This window comes from Ambystoma mexicanum, chromosome 12, assembly GCF_040938575.1.
Source record: "Ambystoma mexicanum isolate Mex_15411 chromosome 12, UKY_AmexF1_1, whole genome shotgun sequence".
Lineage (NCBI taxonomy): Eukaryota > Metazoa > Chordata > Amphibia > Caudata > Ambystomatidae > Ambystoma > Ambystoma mexicanum.
In genome coordinates, this window is record NC_090936.1 from 630,970,775 (window position 1) to 630,993,161 (window position 22,387).

Sequence of the window (22,387 nt, forward strand, 5' to 3'; positions counted from 1 at the left end):
TTGAAGGAGGCTTGCCTCTCCAGTGGGAGCTCAGGCAGAAACTCCCTGAGCTCCCGCCACAGCTTCTGGTTAGTCGTGGCTAAAAGGGCGTCTGCATTGGCTTGCCGCACATGCAGTCCTGATATGGCATAACAGAGTTTGCCCAAACATTTAATGACCTTGTCCTACTTGGAAAGACAAATGGAGGTGGCTCCCAAGGAGGACGTTGCCGAAGAAGATGGTTTAGAATAGAGGGAGACAGCAACCACCATGGCTCACGATGGGAGGCCAGGAGCATTGGCTCCCCGTCCGTCAACCTGAATCTGCTGTCCAACTTCTTGTTCATGTTACATTGGCCCTGGGCTTCTACCAGACCTTTCTCCCCACCTGTAGGACTTCCTTCAAGAGAGGGATGCCAGACCAGATCATGGTGCACTTGCCCAAAACCTCTGCTAGCACTCCCAACTCCTGGGGGATTCCTCGGGCAGAGGGACCCTAAAGAACTCAATCAGGCCCTGAAGGTGGTCATAAAAGGCCTTAATGGATGCAGAGGGTTCATGGTCCTCGGTTTCATCATCTCCCCACCCCTTTTTTACAGACTGAGGGGAGTCCGAGCCCTGGGACACATGTGCCTGCAGGCTTCCCCCTTGATCCAAAGCCAAAGACCGGTCCAATGGCTGTTTAGGGAGGCGTTGGTGGTACAGGAGGTAGTGGAGGGGACAGAACGACCAGGCCGGGGGAGGGACCGGCACTGGCCCCGGTAGCACTGTCCGAATAGGCAGAGGACCCAGAAGAGGAGGCCGGGGAGGCACCACCTGTGGGATCACCTCCTTTACTATATCCTTCAGGGGTCCTGTCATCTGAAGGGAACGCATGAGGAGGAGGAAGTGCTTGAAGAAGCGATCCTCGCTAGTCACCGGATCCCTAGGAGCCCGGCCCTCCAAGGCACTGGGCCGCCTCTCCTGGTCAAAGCGCTGTGGCGGCGCTTGAGGCGTGTAGCATTTGGTAAATGTACCCAGGAGAAGATCAGATGCCTGTACCATACAGTCCGCTGCCACTTCCAGTGGGAAGGGGACTGGGACCTTCTTGCAAGGCCCATTCAAATGCACCCTGGTTCAAATCCAAAATGGCTGCTGGCTTAGCAGTCTCTGCCACATGGCTATCCACCATTTTGGGGCCTTCTGAAGGACCAGAGCCACGTGCAGGCTCAGGCATGGGAGGACACATCGTGGGTCCAGAACCCAAAACAGCAGCGTCAACATCTGAGACCACTCTGATAGGCACTGAGCCCTGTTAGTCAAAATGTCCTGACTCAAGACCTCGCAGCAAACTCCAGTAGGCTTTGCGCGCTCGGCACCTGCTCTGGTAGTCATGCTGGATCATGCAGAGGACTGACTCTCGGTGGTAGAAACCGGCAATCCTTTACCCCTTGGGATTGAAGGAGAAGAAGATGAACTTGATCGCCCTTCCGAGGTCAGCTCGGAAGAACCCAGAGCCATTTGGCTTGAGAGACGGTAGTCTTGACGGCCTCAGGCCTGCCCACAGAATGCCAAGAAGAGCACCGGGACCCTTCACTTGGGAGCCGGCAGACTTAGAGGCCTCGGACCTGCTAGAACCTGAATCCGAGGAACCCTTGCCTGTGGGAATCCCATGAAGGATTCACCGCACTGAAGATCTGTGATGAACAGAGGACCTACCTTGTCTTGACAAGAGGTCCTGGAGACGAAGTTCTTAAGGTGCGCTGGGGAGAAGTGTGGAAGATCTCCCTCCAACGACGACAACCGATTCTTCAATGCCCTGTGAGCTGTTAAGGATTATAATCGGGCGTCACACACTGGACCAGACCCTTGCCCTTAGCCTAGGATGAAGCGCTCAATTAGAATACTTTTTTCTTTATTTCCTAGAATTCAGATTGAGCTGTCACCCAACCCGTCTCACACCCCCTTTTACAAATACCCCGGGTCACAATGGACCATGAAATTCAAAGACAATCACACATTTTTAATACTGGGCAGCAATCACCAATGGGGTGATAATTACAATGTAAACTGATGAAATACACTTGATTGACCTTCTACTAGAACATATCCAAAGCATAGATGAATAGGGGCAATTTTACTGTTCGGATAGATAGCACCTGAGTTAAGATTTTCCCCTGCAATGCTCCCTCAAACCCCAACTAATCGAATTTGAGTGGATAGAAATGATCAGCAAGGAGTCAGGGGTACTAGACAGCAAACGGAATTAAATCGACCTTCCCCCACGAAATGGGAGGCAAAATCGTCTTGGAAAACCTTTGCAATAGCGTAAATGACACTCGGAATTGGTAAATTAATTAAATGTGCGGTTGAATAAATGAGGTAAATATGAGTTATCACAGTATCAGGGATGTACTAACACTAGCAACTGCAAAGCAAGGTACCAACAAAGTGCATACAATTCAAAAATCAACTTTGAAGTGACAACACAGTGCTGTCCGAATCACACGTACAGAATTGGCATTTGCTAAATTACATGGCTGTAAATGTTAAAAACGGTTTGAAAAACGGGTGAAATAGACAGAATCGGAATGCGGTTTTTAGGCTGTGAGATAGATGTACATCAGAGGGATAGTAGGAAAGTGAAAGAGTGACTGTAGCTGAAGACCTGGATGAGATTTTCAAGGTGAAAGGAAATTCGATTTGAAAAATAAAAGCAGTTAAAAGAGAAAATCGGTTTAAAAAGGAAAGGATAAGTTTCACTTAAACTACATTTAGTGGCTAGATTGTTAAAGAAAGACACAGTACGCTCCAAGGTTAATTTGCAAGGTTAACCTTTTCACCCCGCGTTCAGCTCTAGGTGGGATTAATTAAATTATTTAAAATATAATTTATGCAAGACAGAAATGAATGGAAGAATTGTGATAACACTATAAAATCAAGGAACAGAATACACAAAGGATTCAGACTATCTTCAACAAGTTATCAGGGTATGGATGGAATACTTAGAAGGTGGAACAAAGACAAGGTATCAATCTGATTGGCCCTCACCGGGGCTTTACCCGACCAGGAATTCCTCTCCCCACTATATTCCTTCATGTCCCTGGCAGGGGGGGTGTGGTAGCCACTCAGCCAATAAGGAGGCTCAGAACGGGGTAATCCCCGCTCCGAGCCACCACATGCCTCGAGGCTGCCATCTTCCCCCACCAGGGATCGAGGTGCTTTCCCTCTCCCTGAATCCTCCAATCCAAACAATTCCCTCCCCGCCCTCCCAACCCCACTTACCTTCTTTTTGGTCCATTTTGTGAGCAGACTGGCTGCGAACACTTCTGTCCCCAGCACGTCAGCTCCCGATACACGACAGACCATCGTGGAAAGGAAGAAGGGACTACACTTACCCGTCTCTCCTTTCCATTGTGGCCATTTTTTTTGTTTACTTTTTCCATTTTTTTTCAATGGAAAGAGAAAACAGACTTTGTTTTCCCTTAAGCGGTGGCCATTCAAAAAAAAATATATGTTTCTGTTCCAAAACACTTGGCGTTTCAGAACAGGAAATAATGCTCCAGGCCAAGCACAGGCTACGCTCAGGCCTTCAACTGTGGGCCCCGGGGCATTACCTGACTCGGTAATGCCCCTGTGGCTTGGGGCTTATTGCTTAATTCAAGCCCTTCAGAGAATGCCAACATTATGAATGTGATGGAAGAGTTAACAAAAGCTGCTATTCATATTTACCCCTGGCATAAGAAATGCTCTTTATTAAGTGGAGCATTGATATTGAGCAACTGATGGGGGGTGGAGGAGGGGTTAGATGACTAAGCAACAGCTGAAAACTAAAGTGAGGGAAGTAGAATTTGACCAAGCCATAACTAGTATGGTAAACGTACGCTCATTTGGATATCTAATTGTTGCATGTTGTATCCATCATGACAACTTTTCGTTGAGCCCGATTCGCTCTCCGTTTCCAAAGACGTATTTTGGCTATGGTGAGATTAAATGCTCTACCATTAAAGGGCCTGATGTCGTGCAAATTTAATACTAAGTACTGTACCTGCACTATTGGTGCTATAGAGGATTTAATGAATTATTTGCTCATTTGCACAAGACTACTTGATTTAAGACAACAGTGGTTAAGAAGACATTTTATCCACAATAATATTAGACCTGTTCCAGGGGCAATGAATTTTGTTTTGTCTAGTGTCAATGGATATTTTGTAAATGATCTACTGTGAGTATATTACTGCCTCTTTTAAGCGTCTGGAAAGAAACTTTTAACTCGGCTTTTTTATTTAAAAAAGTATGGCTGTAGGTGAATATTCCATATTTTAAGTAACTATTTGATATCCAAGTACTTTGTATTAAAATGTAATTTTGTTTGTAAATGGTGTAGTGTGAAATCAAGTATTATCTCTTATCTGTCTCACAGTAGGTCATTAGCAGATCAGTGCACTGGCTGCAAATGTAATAGTCACAAGTGCCTGCGAGAATTGCAGCCCCATTGCCTTGACTGGTGTGTCTGCCCCAGCCATGCCCTGTATGCTACGGTACTTGCAGCCTGCACTTCCTGCTGTGCTTGATCTGCGTACAGTGCTCGAGGTGCAATGGATTCACAGTGTGTAGCGTTGATATTTTAAATCTCTTGTGTGCAGCTGTCACTGCATGTGATGTGTGGGTGTGTTTGCAGTGCTCAATGGGCACCCTGCAGCATCTGTGTAGTATTTGCAATGCCCTATGTGGGTGTAGGGTATGCATCAAGCAGCTGGCTATGAATGCAGTATGTGCATTTCGTCCCAGTAGTTGGCGTGTGCCGTACGCAGGGCATGCATTATTTGCAATCTGAAATTCATGCAATGACATAACCAGCAGTCATGTGTGCAATGCATGCAGTGTACATCGTTTTTGCAGGTCGCTGTATGTAATGCAAATCATGTCTGTCAGTCAGTACACTGTGTGGAGTTAGCACTGTGCTGTCTGCACAATGTATACAGTTCAGCCTACACTACAAGTAGCGTTTGCCTAGTAGTGTCAGGTTGCAGGTACTCACGATTTCAGAGGGTTCTGGACGGCTGTTGCCATTTTGACACAGTATAATACACTCTACTGCAGATTCTGGGCTCTTACCACCAGTGGCAGCTACTGTACAATCTAATTCATTCTCCAGGCTGCACTGGGGGGATTTAGCCAATCAGGAATCAAACTGGCAAGAGTCAGCCAATCACTGAGTGCGCTGTAGGAACTATGGTATTTCTCTGGCTGGGCATTGTAGTTACGATATTACATGGTGTAACGCTTGAAAGGTTGTCTAGGACTGCAACTCCCGGCATGTTATTTGAATGATTAGCCGTTCAATTCTACTGTAAGGTCAGCAGCCTACTAAATGGCGCAGGCTGTTACAAATGGAATTCACTTCAGGCAGTATAGATAGGACCGGTTCGTTGGAGCGCAGCCAATGTGCCGGTCTGGTTCGGTTTTCTATTAAGCTGTGAAGCGTAGGTTGCAGCTTTCATCAAAGCCCATTATTCAGCATTATTTCTCAGCACGTCCACAGAGATGTCAATGCCCTATGTTTAATATCTGTGCTTGGCAGGGTTACGAGGTAACCCGGGATGAGAGCGCACATTGATAGCTTGGTGCTCTGCCGCCATCATGGCCTCATATTTAATACCTGTCCTCGGAATCCGCCATTGTTGCAGGCCCCGGAGAAGGGAGGCCTGCCCAGCCTCCTTCTCAAAAACAGATCACTCTGTGGCAGCATTGAAAGTCACACAGACAAATGACGGTATTAGGTAATAATATCGCCATATATATGGTCGCCGTAAATAATATCACCAGGAAAATGTCGTGGCGATATTCTTTAGGTGACCATACATATGGGGACAGGGGCAAAAACAAAAAAAAATAAAATTTGGGGGTTCCATGCAATAATGTCGCCACAAAAAAAGGGCATTTTTCGGCGATATTTTTGCATGGCGAGATTTTTGTGGCGACATTATTACATGGAACCCAAATGACATGTGATAGCACTCCTGATTGGGCGAAAATATGTTAAACAAGCCACTATTGGATTACATCCGCGTAGTACCACAGGAATGAACACGTGCGTTGGGAATCGTATGCCACAGTATTTCCAGTTGTCATGACAACCACAACGACTCCTTCTTTCTTCTTGTAGCAATTGTTTTGGCGATATTTGGTGGCTTATGCCACCAAAAAGCGTCAAAACCAAAAATGTTCTCTAGTGCTACAAAATACATAAATATCGCATCTGTTCTGCGTGTGTACACCAATAAGTCACAAACCGCAGCAATTCTAGGTTGAATTCAACATGATTAAGAACCAGGAATCCTCGTGCAAAAAAGTACAGCTTAATGTGCAGGTGCAAACACGCCCAGCAAATGCATTTACTTACATCAAACAGCTTTTCTATGTACATTTCCTCATTGACCTTATCACGCAATATATCCTGGTTTTCTCGAACAAACATGATGTAGGTATCAGCAAGATCCATCCCAGGTTTCTGTGGGAGGAAAATGCAAAATTACATTTACTTTTTAGTTCTTCTCTGCTGACAAGCCCAATAAACGTGTGTTTCTATTGAGGTATTAAACCAATGCCTCCAGGTCTGAGAGCATGGTCACATAATTAGGTTGACATTCTTTCCAAAATGCTAGGTGTTTTCTAAACATTTACCTCTAACTTTCTATTCACTTTGCATACCCGTTTTTTTCTTCAAATAGATTTTTATATTTTATTCTCACACATTAAATGAGTTACTTAATTGGAATTGAGATACAAGTTCGCAAAGTGCATTCTTATAAATAAGTGTTGCAAAAATATAATTAATCAAATGAAATCATCAATTAATGTTTTGCCGTCCCAATAATACACTAAAGGTTTATTTACCAAAATGATCTACTGGGGTGCATAATGCTTATTTAAACTTTCTTGCTGGCTTAATGTAATTAGAATTGACATTTTCAGATGTTTTTGGACGATTAATTAATTAATCATACTACTCCGAGCTCTGAGGTGATAGAGAGTTGACAATCTTTCCACTCTTTACCCATTGTCATCAATTTTGAAAATAAATATTTCTCACTTAGGGGACATTTTTAAAAAAAGGATGAAAGCCAGCCTCACATTTTGGAAATGTGTGTTATGTGATTACGAATGGGTGCACATCCTGGCTGTATGTAACTGACGCTGTGAACTGTATTCAGAAACATTTTCTTGGAAGAAAATATTCCAAGTTGACTGATGTGTACGAAATGGTTGAACATATTCTATGTATATAAGGCTTTCATATATCATTTTATACTTTAATTAAAACAATCTAATAGTCAGGAGGCACTACTTTGAGTCTTATCATAAAAAATGGGCAAACAAAACTGTCAGAAAAAACATCAAGTAAGCTCAACTACAAAACATATGCTCTTTTCAACATTGTTTTAATCACACATTGAACATACAATCTGTGCATTTGGGCACCAAGTGTTTTTCCATGCAGCTGTGAAGAATTAAGCAATAATATTTCAGTCTGAGGATCGATAGCAGATGGTAACACCACTTGGCCCCAGATTAATAGGCCCAAGCAAAGCAATATCCTTAATCGAGGGCCAAGGGATGTTGCTACCTGGTAAGGGCCTGAGGGGGGAGGGGCATTATTGTTATGAGAACATTACATCCAATGAGGGTAGAATGTTTTGATTTAAAAAAAAAGGAGAAACAAAAGGAGAAACATTAGAACGTTGGGACAGAAAACGTATAGAAGACATCATTGCCAACTGCCATGGCATGGTCTGCATGGAACTGGCAACAATCCCATGTTCTGCTCAAGCTTTATAGACTGGGTCCAAGGGCTATGCAGGGAGCTATGGGCCCTCGAAGAACAAGATGCATCCACTGCCACAGCATGAGCAGATAACAAGGTTTAATGGCCCCAGAACCCAGTAAAACCTGATACATATGTTACAACACTCTTTCATGAGAAGGAAAAAAAGGAAAAGAGCGGAAATGGTGGATGTAATGTGTTTATAAGTCTACATACCAGGAGAATTCGCATTTTCTACTTCCTGGGGGTAATGGCAAGTGTGCTTTTGGTGTTAACATTAACATGGGTATGGAGGGGCCTGTTGCTAGTAAAATAATCGTCCTGGGCTGTGTGGGGCGTTGGCTGAGCGGTGCTTGGAATGTTGCAATCTGAACAATCTGCAGGCTATACCGGGTTATATATCTCAGAGATTGACTGTAACGTGGGCCCAAGATATTACCAGGAGGTAACACCCCCAACCTTAGGGGTTATTGCAGAATTATATATCATCCTTGAAATGTTGATAAAGCATACTTATTGGACACACCGCCATGCACTCCTCGGTGCTAATATATTTTTATTAAATTGGGAAGCAGCGCAATGGCTTTTTCACAAGTTGTTTTTAAAAAAAGGAAAAGGTAAAAAGGCCCTCATGGACAAAGGGAGATGGGAATTGCTCCTCTTCGCGTCTTCCTTTCCATGTCCACTACTGCCACAGTGGGGAAGAGGTGGGACAATGGAAGAACAGGAGAGTGGACATTGGGAGGCAGGTGGGAGCTAAGCGCGTGCGTGGGGAAGGGCTGCAGCTAGATCGGGTAGTGGGAAGAGGGGAGGTGGGGGGAGTGAAGGCCCAAACCGCAGGAGGAAGAGGGCAGTATCCCACTTCTAAGATGGCTCAGAATGCATGTAATACAGTGTAGTAATGCCGACTAGCTGGGAGTACGTTTGAAGTCACCTCCCAGGTCCTAATAGCCACTAGAGACATTTATACCAGTGTATGGGATGCACACATGCTCTGCCTCACTTAGGTAGCAGCCCCTCATTACAATTAAAATATAGGTGGGTTTGCGGTTACCTCTCATAAGATAATATTCAATATTTTCTAGAGGTGGGTTCCAAATTAAACGTGAATGGTCAAGACCCATCAACATACCCCTGCATATACCAAATGTATCCAAAGTGTTTATTGAGCTATGATTTTTTGTTCTCCCATAAAGCCATTATCCTGCAGAGATGACCGCTGACAGCAACGCTAGCACTGGATTTGGCTACACCCTTATGGTCTTCACATGAGGTAGCAGGCTGGTTGCTATGCAAGTCCTTATCTTACGTTTGGGCATGATAGCTGTTCACATAGCACAGCGAGAAGAGCACTCGCTTTGACACCCATGTAGAGCCTGCTGAAGGCAAACTCCATGCTTCTCTTCCCGGCATGGTTTTAAACCATGTCGTGCCAATCGGATTCTTCCAGCCACTAGACTGCTGGTGTTGGTTCTCATTGGGAGTAATCAACATTTCTCTTAGCTTCTTCCTCATCTCAGTTTTTGTCACTTTGTTCGTTATCTGATATTGAAGATTTCTATCAGTAGACTGGGCAAGTTGGGGAAGGGGATTGTGGCAGTATGCCATCAATGCATGAGGAATGGAGGGAATATCCCTAAAAGGGAAAGGGGGATACCATGCATCACCTGATGACATGGCAACCCCCTGAGGGTCGCCTCTACCCATGTGGTCCTCCCTCAATAGCCGCCCTCAGGGTCAGAATCAGGTAGCGGTGGCCGCCCCCTGGCCACATGAGGAGAGGCTACCTCAGGGAAAGGAAGGATGAAATTATCAGATTCAAAACAACATGTGCACTTTTCATCTTTACTTTCTATTCCCCCTTGTTAGCTAGAAGCACAGGCCTAGGAGAATACTTCATATACTTGTGTCACTCACAAAATACTCTTAAGATCAAGTTAACTTAAGCAGTAGCTCCCAAGAACATGACAACTGTTTTGCTTTACCATATAGATTGTAAACTGTCTGACTTTAAATTAAATGTAATGCTTTTCCATTTGGCAACAGAATAGACATGCACAGCACTCTTTATTTTGGTCCTGCCTGCGCGCTTTCCAGTTCTAGAAAGATTCTGGCACAACAACATTAATCAACAACCTCTTTGCTCCGTATATAATCAACCCTTTTCCTTTACCCCGAGACATTGAACAATCTCTCATTCAATTTGGAGTCTCTTTCTCTCCCTCACTCACTAGAGTGTGTGCTTTCCTGAACAGCAAAGCCTCAGCTATTCAATTGGTATTTGGCAACCTATCTGTTTTAATGCAAGGCCCAGGGATTGTTCAACATTTTGAAATTTCGTTTTGCATCCCCCATCCCTTACGGAAAAATGTGAGGTTTGCCATTCGGCTAGATGGGAATTAATTACATTATTAATAAATCACAATGTTATGTTATTATGTTATATTATGTTAGGGATATACTCCTAGGGATCTACTCCTGGATGCCCTCACTACAAATGTCTACATGGAAAAAGATTCCAATTTAACAAGACCTCCACCAATGGTTTGTACGGTTGGGTTAAGGTACTTACATTGAATATCTCTCTGGATGTATTATCAGGAAAGTCATCAAGCTCCAGGGTCATCTCATGGGAAGCATGGGGATCTGGTAAGACTGCCACTACAGACTCAGTTATAGATAACCTCCAACATCAATCCCTCTGTCCTGGTTCCCTCAGGATGTAGTCATTCTCCTGGTCTCATCCACCTCCTTCTGCCTCCCTTTCAATAGTTTTGTAGAGCTCCAGTTAGCTTAGCCAGCTAAGATCATTTCAGACAGCTCTCCTCTTTTTAGTCAGCTCATCATTCTGGACAGACCATCCTCATTTTAGCAAGTGTTCCTTTCCCCATTGTGTGTCTACTTTTAAACCCATAATCACACCAAACAATATATACATTATAAGCTGCCAGCTTACTGGCTCATGATTCGGATTGGACATCCATTGTCCCCCTTTTCAATTAATGGTTCCTTTGGCTACTAGGCTCCATTTCTGGCAATTGTGGCTTCAAGCATTTGAAAATGGCATTTCTAAAAAATTCAACTGGGCTTAAAATCTTCAAGATGACACCTTTCTTCCATTTATAAATAAGCATCACAAACTATACATTTCTGAATTGGTCTGATCATGCCGGTCGCAACACACTGTGTCTCATGTTAGTAAGTGTTTACAGGTGCAAATGGCAGATTCTTATGATTTATTCAAACACGATAACATTTAGCATCACACGATTGTACAGATATGTATCTTATTGGGTCGCATAAGCTACCATCTTCCTGACTCTCCGCTCTGTGACTTTCTGGGAAGCTATTTTAGCTTATAACTCTTGTTTCCAAGGTTGAATTGAGAGGGATGTTGTATCATCAGATGGCGCTTTTCATAAGCTTTTGAACATATTTGAACCATTTTCTAAGGGTCACGGTTATCATGTTAATGGGCAAGATATGATTCTCTATATAATTCTATAGCAGATTTATTAATGACATACATACTGTTCACTTCACTTAATCACACATTTGTTCTTCCCAAGGCCCTGATCTAGTCCTGTTCACGCGGTATTAATTCAGCCTGTAATAAAACAATGATCTTCTTTGAAATGTAATGGCCGGGCCCTGGCGTCCATATCTCCTTTGAACAGAGGGGCACAACTCCACCCCTGACTCATTTGACATTCTCTGCTGCATGTAATTTGTCCTTAGCTCAGGGCTTCACTGCAATATTGAATTTAATTTTGACTATTATTCAGAGATCACATCCATTAGCAGCAGTTTCTGTCGACTAAGTGGTCATCTGTTCACCCCAATAAACCTTGGCCAGGCACAACTCTGTCTCCTTCCTTTGAAGCAGAAGCCTCAAAGAGAGATTGCCCATCAGTGTCTGGTACATGTAGGGGGAGGGGAGCAGTGCTTGGATTTTGAATCAAAGGGGGGAGGTCTCTAGACTTAAACACACATTTTAAAGTCAGCTCTTATGACAAAACATTGTGCTTTTAAAATGCATTTTTCTTTCCACAATATACATTTTGCTTCAATGTCTTGCATCAAACGAGATGCATTTTGCTTCCATCTTCATTCTTGCAGCTTAAGGTGTGCCCTTGAATTTACTTCTGCAGTTGAGTTTCATCTGCACATGTTCACTTCAATGTTGCAGAATGCACACATTTCCAAGGTAGCACTCAGTGTTAGGAAAGCTGCATTGAGCCTCGGCCACGTGTATTGGACAGTAGGACTCTGTTTTGGGCTTTGTCGTTCAAACACAGAGGCCATTTAACAAAATGTTCCCTTTTTTTTAAACCAACATTCAGTTACTTCATAGTTCAGAATTGCATGCTTGCCATGTCTCTGCTAACAGTGGGTCTTCTTATTTCTGCTATTTTGGCTTAACTCAGGCAGAGGCAGTTCATCTGTATCTTGGGGCCGAATTCACTCCACAATCCCAGTAAGGCTGGTAACACTGCCAGGTGGCTACCCTAAACAGGTATCAACCTGGGGAGATCATTAATGGTGCTAAGTGTTATAAATTAGAGGTAGGTGTTGCAATACCTTGTACGGCCAATGGATTACTTGAGTGGGTTCTCCATGTCCCCTCATAAATGGGCCACAAAGACTGCTACTTTGGTCTGCTTTTTGCCCAGAAGACTACACACACTTGTATGTGCTGCTTCCTTCACTGTTAAGCAGGCATGGCTAAAAAGAGTTTCCCCTGGCCCACTGGCCTACAGAATCAACCAGACCTTTTGAGCTACTTTTCATGTTAGTTGTGCTGGTGGTATATAAGTTCTTAAGGGGGAATGGGCAGCTGGAATCTCCACGAGTCTATAAAGTCTTAGAGGTGCTCAGTGTGCTTCAGCACCACTTTCCTTCTCCCCTCCCCCCCAGGACTTAAGCTGAGAATGGCAGTGCCCAAGTTCCTAAGCCCCTAAGCAGGAATGGGCAGGTGGAGATATCCTTGGCAGCAGTCTTCAAGTGTCCCATTGTCTAAGACCAGAACATCACTTCTCCTTCACTGGCAATATGCTACAGCTTTCACTGTCTGTTTTTAAAGAGGATTGGGCAGGTAGGACTTCCATGGAAATTCAGGGTTTCCCAATTTCCCATTTCCCACTAGCATTATGTTTTGCAAGCTGATAATCACTCCCTTTGCACAACTTACTACACGCAGATGCCATTTAGTTTTGTCACTGTCAGGTGTTTGATGTTGGTATGTACTACCAACTACGGCCATCAGAGTGCTGATATTCACAGCTTTTCATACTACAAAGCTGATTCTAGAAGCCACTCCTTGCCAGAATTCTGAAACCTTCCTGTCTGACCATATTGTGTGAAAAAATTAAGCCTGCGGTGGGCTGCAGTACCAGCAACCACCTGTTTCTCATATTCCACTTTTTACAATATCTTTTAGTCTATGCCACTCTATTTTTCCCTAGTGCAATCCCCTGTTTTCCTCCACCCCTTTTTCTTTCTTCTTAATCTGTATTGCTAATACCACTAATACTCAATCTACTTTCAACAAGTTGTGGAGAAAATGTAGCGCCTATGGTCTATTGTGAATTGCGTGAAATCTTCAGACCCATTTCCGATATAAATTTGCACATACAAAAATTAAAGTTGCTTATTAGCATACTATCAAACTAGGCACCCTGTGTGCTGTGGGTTGACTGGCATATCATTTTCTGCCAGTTCATGGTTACAAAATGCTGTCTGCAGCAATAGTAGCAGCTTGACAGTGCGGTGTGCACCATTCGCCTTTAAGTTATGTGTTTGTGTGTGTTCCAGAGTTTTTGGTCTGGTAACCACAACAGGTTTGCTGCTATTTCAAAGATTTAAAGTTATGACTGTTCTAAGCATCCCAAACCAATATGGCAGTCACATACGTACTTCCAATCACATGGATTTGCAGTAACATATCAGTCTTATGCTATTGTAGAAAGGTGCAATTCCACTTTCTTACGATTGCCACCAGACTCTTCATTAATTTGTTCTTTGACTGTCTTGTCTCAGAACTCTTGATCCTGGACCTGATCAATTGCTGTGGTAGAGTTTGTCCCATAAATGTTCTTTCCCAGACGCACACCTTTGGGTTTCCTACAAAGGTGACTCCAGGGAAGGGTAACCCATATCTTCTTGTTAAAAGGAACTGAAATACTCTGGGATACCCTGGGTCAAACACTGCTCCATTATATATCTTTAGGTCTCTAAGAATACATTTCCAGTCAACTTGGGCCCAGAAAAGGTGTTTCCATAAGAATAAAGTATGTAAAAGTGAGCAATGTTAGTTGGATAGTGTGACAAATCCTTAGATATTGTCACTTCTCCCCAAAGGGAAGCCCTTCCTATGAGGCCAGGGAGGGGAGGCTGCTACCAGATAGTACCCCTGGGGGTGGTACTAAGCAGGAGGATCTCATGGGGAGAGACTCCCCTTCAAATGAGAAGTACAACCATTTGTGGAGAACGCGGAATAACAACCCTCACCCAACACCCTACACATCTCCCTACTATTTAGACCCCATCACCTTACCAAATACTTACATGTACCTCTGCCAACCTGAAAATTCGCACCCTACTAATAAGAGACCCTGGTATTGCTGCAGTGCCTGGAAAACAAACAAAACTAAAAGTACTGAGCTGGGGTGGCTCGAGAGAGGGCTAACGATTACCACAGAGCCACTAACAACAAGGACTGACGTTCCACACAAGGACTGACGTTACACAAGAACAAGCTCTTTAATAATGTCATTGAAGAAGGACTCAGCGTCTTCTACCACAGAAGCGAGGCATCCGCGTCAGCTACCCGGAAAGTTCAAACCGGTTGAATGGAGCAAGAAGGCAAGACATTGCTGGTGCTAAACAAGCAGAGGAGCCAGTAGACTCCTACCAGGACTGCCGAAGGAGCAGTGGTCCCCCACCTGTTATGAGGTGGACCTCTGTGTCCAAACAGGTGCCGTTAGTTGTGCTGTGTAGTTGTTCCCCGATTCCTCCCAGACCTCTAGCACCTCTCAGTCTGCCATCATATCTGTTTTTATGGTTTGCATATTCTGAACGGTGGTGCTCTGCTGTGAGGATCTGGTAGTGTTTGGTTGCTCTCTCGGTTCGGCGGCAGCTCAGTCAATTACTCCTCCTTTATTGGGCCGTGCTTTCTGTCTTCAGCCCCATTCGGGTAACTCGTCTAGTCAGCGGTTGCTTCGTCGGTTACTGCTTCATTCCATGCAGCAGTCGGACTTCCAGCAGCTCCCTGGAGTTTGAGACACACAAGGGGTTTCTTGGGCAGCTGTTGGCATAGTCCATTCGTGCTGGACTAACTTTGTGCTCCCACTTGCCTCAGTGCATGGCGTCTCTTGGTGTGTTTCCCTGTTCACCGGGTCAGCTTCTCCTGGGTTTCCTCCTTGGAGGATGTCTCTCTTCATGTGGGCTTCCCTCAGTTATTTTGTATTGCCTTTGTCCAATCAAATGGCATGAGAGACCAGACCATTCACTCAGATTCTCTGGAGTGATCTTCATACTCCTGGCCATCATCTTTGTCACAGTACGTGCACTGGAACTATATGGAAAGCAAACTGTTCTCTGGTGCCTTAGTCAGGTCTAACATATTACGTTGGCTTACATTACTATAAAATGTATTGACACTAGTTCAAAGGAGAGGAGGAGAGTTTAGTTTTGGGACAGAGGGAGGGTGTAGTAATGCACAGGCATACCTCATTCTCAAGGGATGGTCATCCCCAATTACAGAATGGGCTTCCTCTTTCATGTGATCCTCCCCCTGTGCACCACCCCCAGGGGGACTAGTGTACTGTGGATGCACCACCCTGCACCCATGGGAAAGCTCTCCCTTTGGGGAGAAGGGTTGACATCCACAGATGTCTAAGTTTATGTGAATGTTGTGATGAATCATAGGAATTCATCCATTCACCTCAAGGGGGAGCTCCTACCTGTGAGGCTAAGGAGGTGAGCCGGCTCTGCAATACCCACACTAGGGGTAGAGGCAAGTGGGACCTCCCCAGGAGAGACTCCACCTTTGGGGACAAGAGCTCCTGTTCCCATGAGGAACTCCCTCAAGCTGGATATACTATGGCCTATGTGGGATGTTTCAAAATAACAGAAAACATGAAGTGTCAAGACTGGGATGAAGAATTCTGTTATCTTATGAAAAAAGGTCCCTTTAAATTGGAATGCCCAATCTACTGGGATGAGCACATTAAAGAGCGTACATTTAGAGAGAGGCAAAGGAGAAGCAGGAGAGAGACGATCACATATGCAAGCCGGGGGAGGCCTCAACGTGCATAACACCTGGGGAGGTAAACAACCAAGAAGCCTGCGAGATACAAACTCACTCGCAATTGCTACACAGGACACCAGAAGTTGCAGCTAACGCAAAAGCTGAAAAAGCGGCAGGGCAGGAGCCCAAAAGAAGATGCTGGTGAGACCACAGTGGAAAATCCCTGGTGGACAGCCAGTACACAGAATGCCACCGATACCACCAGCAACAGAAGAGCAGACTGTATTTGGGTGTGCAGTCAAGCACTGTGACACCGGGAGAGAAGGAGAGAAAGCAAGGAGACTGATGCCCAAGGGGAGATGGCATTGGTTGTTCACAACCTGAGAGCAAGTCCCCAAGAAAGAGGCCTTCCAAAAACATTCTCCTTCAAGAACGAAGATAACGGGGAGAACTAGAAGTACGGGAAGAGTCAAGGGAATCTTTATACAGCACAGTTAATGCGTCACAGTAAAAGTTATGAAACAAAGTTACCCTGGAGATCAAGTAGAAACAAAGATTGTGACTCAAGAGAAAAAGTTGTTGAAAAGCTGGTTTATGAGAGAGAGAGAGAGAGAGAGAGAGAGAGAGAGAGAGAGAGAGAGAGAGGGAGAGAGAAGCAGTGGATGAAATTACCCTGGGAAAGGGGGGAAAAGAACAGGAAGATTCAAGGGAATCCTTATATGACGCAGTTAACTCGTTACAGGAAAAATGATGAAACAGAGTTAATCTTGAAACCAAGTATATGCAAAGATTGGGGCTCAAGAGAAAAGGGTTGTTGAAAAGCTAGTCATTCAGAGAGGGAACCAGTAGATGAAAATACCCTGGGAAAGGTGGAAAATAACTTGCTAACCTGTACAAGAACAATACGCACTAAAGAGAAAGAACGGCATGGCCCTCAGCCTAGATACTTAATCTAGATACAAAAGCAAGTGATTGAGGATAGGCAGAACTGTTATGACATAAGAATGAAAACCCTACAAAAAAACATATCTCCTTAAAAGGGACACACTGAGGTAACTAGTATTGTACCACAGTTGAAAGCAACCACCTGCAAAGGTGATGATTGTCTGGGGTTCGTTGTGAAAGCATGTGTGCCAGAACGGATTCCAATCATCACCATGTTTACTAACCGCTCCTTCGCAGTGAGTCAGGTTCCAGCCATGATAAAACAGGCGTGGATTACTGCCCTGTTAAAAAACATTCTCTGGACCCCACTATTGCAACTATCGCCGTATTACTAACGTGCCTTTTTTGTACAAAAATCTTACAGAGTACTGCCTACTTGCATATTCAGGAACATCTAATGAATAACAACATCCTAGTCAAGTGGCAATCTGATTTTAGACAGGCACACAGGACAGAGACGGCGTTGTTGAACTTGAAGGCAAATATGATGCAAGCAATGGATCAGGGCAGCATTGTGTTGTTAATGTTATTGGACCAGTCAGCTGCATTCAATCTGGTCGATCATACTATTCTGATAGAAAGGATAATACACTCTGACGGTTTTATGCCATTGGTAGCAAAGTGGGTAAAGTATTTTCTATTCGACCCAATAACTACGTTTTTCAACAACACTGCACCAGCTGATGTGGTCAAACTACCCCTTTGGTGTTCCACAGGGATCCTGCTTATCAACCACGCTGTATAATATCTTCATCAGGCCTTTGTTCAAACTTGGGGATAAGAGGGGAATAATTCACACAAACTAGGCTGACAATACAGAGTGCCTGATCCCCATTTCCAGTGATTATGAAAAAGGCACAGAACCCGTCAACAAAGTCTACTTACTTATTCAAGAATGGATGCTTACTAACGGTATGGCCTTGGACGACTCCAGGACTGTTCTGTTGCTATGAGGGACAGCTAACAGATTAAGTAAATTAAGCACCAAATATGACAGATTTATTGTGGCTGGGAGCACCATTGCAACACCAAAAAAGTAAAAACTCTGGGCATTATCCTTGACTCTGAGCTTACCATGAAAGCGCAGGTGAACAATTTGGTCTCGATGACCACCTATTATCTCGAACTACTGGTACAACGCCAACCTTTTTTATGAAACAGAAGCCAGAGCAATAATTAGCGCCAAACTCGACTATTGTAATAGCCTACAGGAGAGGGTTCTCAATGCTGCAAATGTTTCAGAACAGTGCAGTTTGCACAATTGAGGGGCTAGGAAAGAGGGAGCGCATATCGAAAGCCAGGTGGGGACTGCACTGCCCAAGACCGATTTTGAGTCTTGATATTAACGCACAAATGCCTCTTTTGTATTCGTCCAAGTTATCTCTAAAAAATCATCTCTAGGCTACTTATTTGCAGGATATTATGATCTAACTTCACAAATCGGCTGTTTGTTCCCTGAGTAAAACTTGATGCTGTGAGCAAGGGAGCCTTTTTCATGCCAGTTCCTAAATTGTTCAATGCTCTGCCGCCAGATCTGACAGGCTGTAGGTCCTTGGTCCTATTTAAACATCTACTGAAGACTTACTTATTTGCATATGCACTTACTGTGAACTTTGAACTTTATCTCTGATCAGGCTTATTTATCCTTCTGAACGAATGCATGTTTACGTTGTATGATTGTGAGCACTCTGATGCCCATGGGCTTGCTTGTCCAGGCACTATATAAATAAACAAATATGACCAAAATGGTACGACGTTCATTAATCAGCCGTTTTAAATTTTCGCTGCATTTTTTACCAAAAAAAACATAAAAAAATATGGGAGGCTGGTGGGCATATAAGTGGTAGGGTGGGGTGGTGCATAGGGAATACATAAGAGGGGAGAGGGGTTTGGGGGACCCCCGAATAAAATTAATAAATTTGATGAGCCACAAAGAAAATGGGATGAATGAACATGGAACCACCAAAATCATAAAGCCAATAAGAGACAGCCAAAATAGATTACAAGTGAAGGGAGAAAATTCAAGATCAAGATACAAGAGGTCACAATAAGCTATTTACGGATTGCATGTTAAAATCTGGGACTATAAGTACCATCAGGAAAAGGGAGTCATTCTCCTAACCTAAAGTAATCCTTTCATAGTGTTAGGGCCATTTAGGGTTGTTTTTGGACAGCTGACATTTCTGTGCACATTCTCAACTGACAAACAAGCACCTTAGTAAGATAGGTAGGGGCCACCCACAGTTATAGCGAAATTCAGGCCTTATATAGTTCCTTTAATAAACGATTGTACATCATGTCCTTTGAGAGGCCTTGCCCTTCTTCTGACTCGCCACAATGTATATTCTGTGATAACATACATGAGATTCCACATGTACCATATACGTATGTCACATACAAAATAAGAGGTTTTCCCAGTAGCAGATCATAATGCTACTACTATACGATAAGTATCTGTAGACTTCCTGTTCAAGTATGTGTTTTGATGTATAACCAGAGCTTCCTATATTGCCTCCCAACATTTTCTACAGCACATTTCTTCATGGTTTTATCTTTTGGTTGGTAAGGAACAGATGTTTTATTTTGTTGCACTGTTCTGTTGCAGAGTTATTCAATGAAAGCAGTAAACCAACGTTGCATTGTTTTATATTGGTGGGTGATACTACTACATTTAATGAAAAAAGAGTGTGCAAGGTTTGGATCATTGGGGACACCTAGATTCATTGGTTAAAGACGCGCATCAATATGAATTTGAACATAAATGGTGGAGTCATTTTGTGGCAGGGACACATTGGGGCTAAATATTTGGAGATGTTGCAAGTGATTTTAATTATGGGTATTGACAGTGTGGTGAGTTGTCTAAACTCCCCAACCTTTGTGGGGGAAGAGATCCACCAATGACTGGGTTGCGCAAGAGACTCCCTGATGTGCCTTGCAGAGTGTGGATGAGGTTGGATCCTGCGGGCTTGCTTTTTACCATGAGTTGCAGTAGACCCTATTCCCAAGAAGCCCATCAGGCTAGCGACTGCGAAAGATTAAGCAATCCAAATACATGGCAAGGAATTAGGCTAGATCCCAAAATGGGAGCAAATAAGTCTGCACAAGGAAGAGGCTGTTAGAGCATTTTCAGGGAGGTTAATAAATACTGTAGTTCATTATCTGGTCTAAAAGTCCCAGAATGCACACGAGCAACTGCAGCCTGCTCCAGGACTGGAACCAGAAAGTTGGGAAGAAGCGTGGAAGTCTCTGAGCAGCACTGTGGAGCTGGATACAACTGCAGAAGAAAGTGACAGTACTGACTGCCTGGAAAACTCCCACAATGATCGGATTACCTGCACATCCTTGCACAGTGTGATCACTGGAAGTCTATGACCAGAGATCTAATGAGAAGCCACAACGTGTGCCACACTGGAGGAGGAAATACAGATTGTGCCAAATCCTAGAGACACCTTCCAAGTCTTGCAGTCCCAATTAACAGACTTTACCCCATCAGGTGAGTATAAAATATGATGATGACAATTAGGAATTTAAAAACAGTTTAAAAAACACAGAGAAGGGATTCAGAAAGGTCATGAGTCATATAAACGGCATCTGTACATTTGCCTATTTACATTTTGTCCATGCCACATGTATATTTCATATAAGGGTGTCTGCATATCCTCGCAAGGATCCACAACCTATAACATGAGTAATTCTGTCCCAGAACAAGTTTGGGTCACGTTCTACACTGATCTTTTCGCCAGCTTAGCGCGAGATACGAATCCGTCCTTTGTCACCACCGGAGCACCCTGGATCGACCTCTCTCTAACATCAACCATAAGTACTGCCATCCAAAAGTTAAAATCTTCCAGAGCCCCAGGCCCGGACGGCCTGTCGAACATAGATCTAAAAAAGCACCACGCGGAATGGGCTGCCTTTATGAGCATTCTGTTCGACCACTGCAGATCTACCAGACAGATCCCATCATCATGGTGCAAAGCAATCATCATCCCTATTTTCAAACGTGGAACCAGAGAAGCACCGGAAAACTACCGTCCGATTGCCCTATTGGACATAATGGGAAAAATATTTGCCTCCCTTCTTTTAGATCATTTCCACCGCTGGGAGAAAACAGCTCCCTGCAGCGATCCTTACCAACTAGGCTTCAAGAAAAACGGTAGCACCACAGTGAACATCTTCATACTTTCAATTCTAAAAGCCAAAATAAAACAGGGATCTCCTGCGGTGTACGTGGCTTTTATCGACCTTTCTCAGGCGTTCGACAAAGTGGACCGACCTAGACTATGGAGAAAGCTGGCAAACTGGAACTGTCCACCGGCCATATTACACCCTATAATAGCCCTGCACACCAATACCTCTCTTAACGTCCGTCTAAACAGACAGGGGGCCCTGTCCAGAAATATTCAGACGTTCAGAGGTGTCAAACAAGGCTGTCCTCTAGCTCCGGCACTTTTCGTGGCTTTTTTGGGGGACTTCAAAGATTCGGAAGCGTTGGTGCGCTGCTTCCCCCCAAAGTTTGGCAATCTCCCTCTGTCTCGCCTCTTATATGCCGACGATATGATCCTGTTTGACCAAACTCCGATCGGCCTCCAAAGGCAGCTGGACAATCTGGCAACCTACATGACCACCAACAATCTTCAAATAAACCAGACCAAAACTAAAATCATGATCTTGTCCTCTTCACGCCACCCGCCAAAAACCACCGGGTCTTGGTCAGTTTGCAAAACCAGAATCGAAGTGGTTCAACAATTTAAATATCTAGGTGTGCTCTTAGACGGGTCGCCACATGAAATCAAAATGCAGCAACACCTCTGGTCCAAAACAAGGCAACTGACTTCCCAATTACGAGCACTCGACAGGAAGTTTGGCAAATTTTCATTAATGCCGGCCATCAATTTCTACAAGGGTAAAATGGTACCCTCTCTGACCTACGGCATGGATGCCATGTTCACCATACCGCCCCAACTATGGCGTAAACTAGAGGCCTACATATGGAAGTCCCTTTTAGGTCTGCCGAACGCTATTCCCATAGAAGCAATCAGACGAGATCTGGGCCTTTTGTCTCTAGGCGCCACTGTCAGTGGGGCTGCTCTTACCCTATTCAGGAAAACCTTAATTAAAGACAGTCTCCCAATTTTTAAAACAATTGGCCAGGAACTTGAATCAACCACTACCAAGTCGGTCCAAAAGTGGGTGGATCTTCAAAAAACCAAATTGGAAGGCCTGCAATGTTCACTTACTGACCTGATAACGAACCCACAAAGAGTAAGTGAAAAACTAAAACTGCAGGACTGGATCACCACTGTGGACAAAGCAGCTTCCATCAAGTGCTTAAACCATCTTCCTCCAACCTACAATAAACTGAAATCTCCTATGACGTACTGTCTGCGATTTCCAGATAAAAAA

General features: G+C 44.1%; 1 protein-coding gene across 5 annotated transcripts in view; it reads right to left on the reverse strand.

The window, feature by feature from the left end:
- The window catches only part of CADPS2 (calcium dependent secretion activator 2), a 2,822,196-nt gene that overhangs the window by 221,696 nt on the left and 2,578,113 nt on the right, over positions 1–22,387 (reverse strand). For 4 of the 5 annotated variants that reach the window (XM_069629098.1, XM_069629097.1, XM_069629096.1 and 1 more), the window contains one exon: positions 6,364–6,471. The exons of the other annotated variant lie outside the window; for it this stretch is intronic. In XM_069629098.1, coding sequence (XP_069485199.1) covers positions 6,364–6,471 — 108 coding nt within the window. The remainder of the gene's footprint in view (positions 1–6,363; positions 6,472–22,387) is intronic. 5 annotated transcript variants of the gene reach the window in all.